Source organism: Nestor notabilis, unplaced genomic scaffold (genome assembly GCF_000696875.1).
Source record: "Nestor notabilis isolate BGI_N333 unplaced genomic scaffold, ASM69687v1 Scaffold34661, whole genome shotgun sequence".
In the NCBI taxonomy this organism is placed as follows: Eukaryota; Metazoa; Chordata; class Aves; order Psittaciformes; family Psittacidae; genus Nestor; species Nestor notabilis.
The window spans coordinates 1-6,032 of NW_009913942.1; the positions used below are offsets into that span (position 1 = coordinate 1).

Consider the following 6,032-nt stretch of genomic DNA (forward strand, 5'->3'; position numbering starts at 1 on the left):
AAAGAGATGCAAAAGAAAAATAATTCTGTCTTTAAAGGACCAGAACAACTTTCTCATTTAATCACCTGCCACTGGTGTTCTTGGAACATGCATCATGTGACGCACTGCCAGCCATGCTTCACCAACTGCAACTAAAATCACTGTACAGACCAAAATTCACTCAGCCACCCACATGGAACTGCTAAGTGAAAAAAATTCAGTTGTACAACTAGACCATTGGAAACGAAACAAAGAAAGAAACTGGATTCAGTTTAATGTCAAATTATTAGGAATTTAGGCAGTCACAGAAGAATGAATTCTATTATCTTCAGAAAACAGAACACAGGCAGATAACTTCCTCCTTCTACAAACTGAAAAAGGCTAGACAAACTTATTTAGAAAGTTGTGTCATAACAGATAGATAGTAACTTGGCCGTACTTACAACAGATGTTCAATCGTACCTCATGACTCATGTTTTGAAATGTGGACATTCCCGATATTGACATTAGGCGAGTACAAATCCTGCTCCCATCTGCCAGTGCTTCCTCCTGTCCTGCTACAGGCTGAAAAGTGTTTTGCAGCAGACATTAGAATTCACAGAATCATAGAACAGTTAGGGTTGGAAAGGACCTTAAGATCATCTAGTTCCAACCCCCTGCCATGGGCAGGGACACCTCACTAGAACGTGTTGCCCAAGACTCTGCCAAATTAGTAGAGTGTCATAGCCCCATAGTCAATAACTTACAAGAAACATGCTGGGTGTGTTCTTCTGGTCCTGCCATTGCTTTATGTTATTTTTAAATAGAGTATTTTTTGTTGGGTCCTCATTTCCCCCAGAAGGTAGATCTAGTAGACAGAACAGAAGAATACTGATGGAGAGCATATTAAGTATAGAAAATACCGAAAGGCTCCTGTGCATGTAGACATAGATTCCAATTAAGAAGTACTAAAAGTATATTGCCTGCAAGGAGACCTCAGTACTTGTCAAACTTGTGATATAAAGCCAGAGGCCTGCGTAAGGTTTTCTAAATGCCAAGAGATGCCTGCCTTTATACAAAACCTATTGTTTTCTCCTATGAGGTAACAGCATTTAATCAGAGCATAGGTAACATTCAATAACACTACAACAAATGCCCATCAGTTCAGCAACATGTTCCTGACAGGGGTGATACTGGTTATATAGGATAATTATGATACTTTCCCCAGCTTCCAAAAATATACCCTAGGGACTTTCTAGACAAAGCACATTCATAGAATGCATTTAAAAGCCTTTGATGAATTTATCATCCATTAATTTGCTTACATGCTTTTGACCACTTGCATGCTTTTGCCATGCAGATGGTTTATGAGCAACTGGCTCTACAAGTTGCAGGTTCCTATTGCGACTTCCTGTATTAGGTCCTTCTTCCCTACCTTTATCAGTGCCTTCATTAACAGGCATTAACCTCAAAGCCAGGATTTTATTAACCACAGGTTTGATATCCATCTTCTTTTGAGGACAGTCTGGTTTTTTTTCAAAGCTGGATGCTATATTCATCAGGTCAAGCTGGGTTTTCATTCTGGAAAAGGAAAGAAAGAAAAAACACAAAACTTAAACACTTTCTTTAAGATTCACATGCCAACAACTAAATTACACCTGCCTAATAAAAGAAATATTTTGAAAAGACATCACAAAGAGGGAGAAGAAATCAGAGAAAGCCTGCAATAAAGTGTCCGGTTTCCTAGATCTTTTTTCTTAAAGCTTACTATCTGACAATTCACTTGAATTAGGTTTCATACACAATGGTAGTTTCAAGAAGTAGTGCCTATAGCTAAGCAAAAAGATTAACACTCCCTCCACCCGTTTTTCTTTGCATACTATACCCAAATCTAAATTATACTCTTTCTTCAGAGGGCATTGCTAATGTTAGTCTGAACCACAATGTATTTTAAAGAACTCCTTCTCCAATCTTCTTTCCTAAGTTCTGCTTAAAAAGTGATAAGAAATGTAATTAAGAATCTTCAGGGAGAAATATACAGGGTATATGCACTGCAAACACAAAAATGAAGATCCTGCAGGATCTCCATACATGCTCTTAAACTCAAGGATTTTGGTTAAATCTCCAGGCTTGCTTCAGTGTTCCTGAATTTAAATAAGATATCTATAAATATTCAGTCACCGTGTATAATGAATTCCTAGACTCAGGTTTTTGCAGGATGCAGTTCAAAAGATTCTCTCTAATCCCAGACAGCACATCAATAAATTCTTGACCAACTTCCTAAACTTCAGAATATTGAGCATCCAAAAATCTGAAAGCATTATAATGTCTTAACTGCTAAATATTACTTTCATTTTAAGTAGCTATATCTGACCATATCCAAAGTAACTATTTTCTTAGTTGTTAATGTTAAAACTAACAAAGCATGAAAAAATATATATACCTTGCATTCAAGCCACAGGCCACCTATAAATAAAACAAGAATTTGTAAGATATGAATTAATTTTCCTCGAGCTCTCAAAAGAAGATTATTGCTTTATCAGAATACTTCAGAAACTGAGCTCCTATTTTCATTTCACAGAACTATAGGAAATTAAACCTGCTAACATTTAAAGAGATAAAAAGAGAGCACCCAAATGTAAAAATAAAAGCGTGTCTGGGTCAATGATGTACCTTGTAACATTTTGTGTTGAAGACAAAAAGCGCTACTTCAGAGCCAAATGAAGGTATTCAAATAATGAATCATGACCCGTATGGTTCTCATTCATTTTGGATATTCAGGTATTTGTAAGCATTCAAATGAAACACTGTATGTATTTCTTGGTGAGGGAAGCCTCTGCTACCTGCTCTCACGGTGCCATTACACCAAGATTAAACAAAGCTGTCTTTCAGTTTTAAATCAGCCAAACAATGGCAGTATGAAGTGCACTGCGCTGTGGTCAAATGACACTTCCCAAAGAATGGGTAATGAAAAGTAAAAAAAAAGAGCGGATTATAGACTAGCTGCTTCCCTCTAGAAACCTGATGATCTCACCATACTGAGTCTTAAAACAACAAAACCCCACCTCACTCAAATGAGCTGTGTGCTTCTATGGGGGACAGGTGGAAGGTGGTAACTGTAAAGTGTACTAATCATTGGAGTCAAGAGTATTCCTTCCAAAAGTGGTAGTCGCTTTTACTGTAGCTAAAAGTGAAATTTTCCTCAATGAGTTGTTACCAGAAACTTGGGCAAACTTTCTTAGCTTCTCATTTGTCTGAAAGCAGCAAAAAGACTCACTTCAGAAACCAGCAATATGCTGTGGTTTCTGAGGAAAGCACAAGCCTTGAAACTGAACACAAAATTCAGTAGCTATTCAAGTATTTTGCCCCACATCTATCATCTGCTTAAACTCTGTACAACTGCAGCTGGTGGTTGACATAAACATTAAGAAAAGGTCTGTGCTAGCTCACGTAACAGTGAAGATTAAGCTTGTGTCTTGTGTTCATCAGAAACAATGTTTTTTTCTGCAATTCCCTTAAACACTATGAAGGAGACTTTCAGGGTCTGGTATACAGAAGTGTGCATACTATGTAGTACAGTGTTTGTCAGAGGTTCCTAAGCTGAATGGGCTATTATCTCCGTTGCACATTCATTCACAGGTTTTAAAAAAAGTGTAACAGCCTTAGCTTGGGTATCCCAACATGGCACTCTGCTGTGCAGCACTGACAAGTTACCAATTCTGCCCCCAGTCTTTCCCCAAACAGCATTTTTAGAGTCTTAGAAGTTAAAAGCCACAACGGAAGTGCTTAACACACAAAGCATCCGAAAATAAATATAAAAAAGCAAATAAATGTGAGAACTTTGAAGGCAGGACTAGAAAATAACTCCCTACCCAGCTTACTTTCACAGCTGGTGAAAATATAGCAAGCGTTACAGCAGCAGCTATACAGTCAATTTAAGTAGTTTCAGTCAAGAACCTAAATGTCTACTGAACTCACCAAAGATCAGTGATAAGCTACAAAGAAAGTTTTTCAAACTTTTCTAAAATGAAAAGCACTGTTACAAAAAAAAAAAATATGAAGTTCTAAGTAATTTTAGTCTGTATTTTTCGTTTGCTGAATTTGTTTTTCCTGATCCAGTAATTTTCATAATCATAACCTACAATACAGCAGGCTCTATTTAAGGTTCATTATACAACTGATATTAAATAATAAGAAAAAGGCCATCACCTCCAGGAAACGCTGAGGATCACACTCATGGACAAGCTTTTCACAATCCTTCAAAAAATTCTCAATGGTCTTCTTGTGAGTTTCCTTCATTTTCTTCCAAATGGCAAATTCTTTTTCTTTTTTACTTCTTTGATTTTCAACATCTTCTAGCAATTGCTGTTTCTTCATTTCCAGAGTTCTGAAGATTTCTCCAAATTCCAGTGCAATCATGTCTGCATCCTTGTTCAGCGCCACCTAGAAGCTCCAGAACATAAAACCAGATGAAAATACAGTAGCAATGTCTTTAGACACTTCCCTAGTTAGGAGGAGTCGTCACTACGAGTCACTTCCCTAAGGAAGCTCAGAGCACATTTATGCCACAAGAAGCACCAGAATGCTCCATGTTGTGATTAACCTATCATGAGAAGAGAAACAAAACCACACACATATATCTACGTATATATAACATCCAGCATCTGTAACTCACATCCACATCATTCAGTTGATTTGAAATTTCATTCGTCAGCTTCTCATTTATCGTCCTCATTTTTTTCAAACTGCTGAAGAAGGTTAACTGCAAGACAATTAAAACACTTATCATGGCTTTATCCACTCCATAAAGCAAATGCATCAGTGGTTATCTACAATCACATCATAGGATGCACTGTACAACACATTAAAGAAAGCCTGTGATTCAAAGTGTCCCTTAATAGCATTTAGTGCTATTAAACACAAATTTTCTTCGGCTATTTCTCTCTCTCCAAGTTATGTTATTAGGCTCATCTACAACGCATATTGCTAGACTTGCTACAGGATTACTTTATAGCTAAAATATTGGCTCCCTCAGCCTTTGTTTTCCATCTCTCCCCTCACACATGTACCCACCTCAATGTGAGATCTAGCACTGTTATTCCAGTTTGACAAGCAACTACAGGATATTCACAGTTTTTTATGCGTCACACTGATAAAATAGACAGCTGCCCAGAACACAGTTATTGTTAGATTTTGAACTAAGATTATCACTATTTTTTCTTCCTTTACCTCACTAGAGTGTCACTAAGATTTAGATAGGAAGTCTAGTGCAAAGACTATTTTCCATGGGTTTCTAGAGTGAAGTGCAATTGGTGATGGGAGGGACAGGAGGAAAAACAGTGCAAAAGCAACTTTCGGCTTAAAGAATAGTCAGTAGTGTATTTAAACCTATACTCTTCACGCAGCAATTTCCATTACTGCACAGCAGAACTGATGCATGCCACGACACTCTGCACCCCATTTGCATAGGGCACGAAAAGCTCATTCTACCCAATTTTGACAAAAATCACAACCACTGTCACTATAATCAGCCAATCAAACATTAGGCCAGGTAGTTGCTTTCTTCATCCAAACAGGAGTGCGTTTTGATTTTACATTTATTATTACTTACCTAACCCACCTATTTCTAAACACGTAATTATCTGTGATCCAAACTACCTACGCCAGCTCAGAGAGCCTATAAACAAAGTATCTGTGGGTGGGGCTTTTGTTTCGAAATTGGTAAAACTGGATCTGGACATGCAATAAACTCTTAGCATCGGTGTGTTTTTTCAGCAAAGACTGCAAGTCTATATACTAAAACAAGACAGCTCCCCCTTCGCTCCCCCTCCTCAACTTCTCAGATGCTTTTTAAGTTGGGTTCAGATCTGTTGGTACTGTAAAATCGCCTGGTCCCCTGCATGCGGTGGATGACGTCTGACGGCACACCCCGGTGCCCCACAAACAAATCCGACCTCCTGGTCCAAAGCGGCATAATCCCTCGCTGCCTCCCGCCTGCCCACTACACAGCATTTTTCCCTGCATTCCTGAGTAAAAGCATCCCGGGCAAGGACCGACACCCTGTAGGACAGCCC

At 38.3% G+C, this 6,032-nt stretch overlaps 1 protein-coding gene across 1 annotated transcript; it reads right to left on the reverse strand.

The window, feature by feature from the left end:
- Positions 1-441: 441 nt before the first annotated feature.
- LOC104400922 lies at positions 442-4,720 on the reverse strand (the record flags this gene model as incomplete). The annotated part of the gene is made up of 6 exons (XM_010023424.1): positions 442-543; positions 726-826; positions 1,394-1,539; positions 2,402-2,424; positions 4,168-4,401; positions 4,634-4,720. Coding segments are annotated over 6 exons (693 nt in total), but the record flags the coding sequence as incomplete, so codon positions are not given.
- Between the last annotated feature and the right edge of the window lie 1,312 nt (positions 4,721-6,032).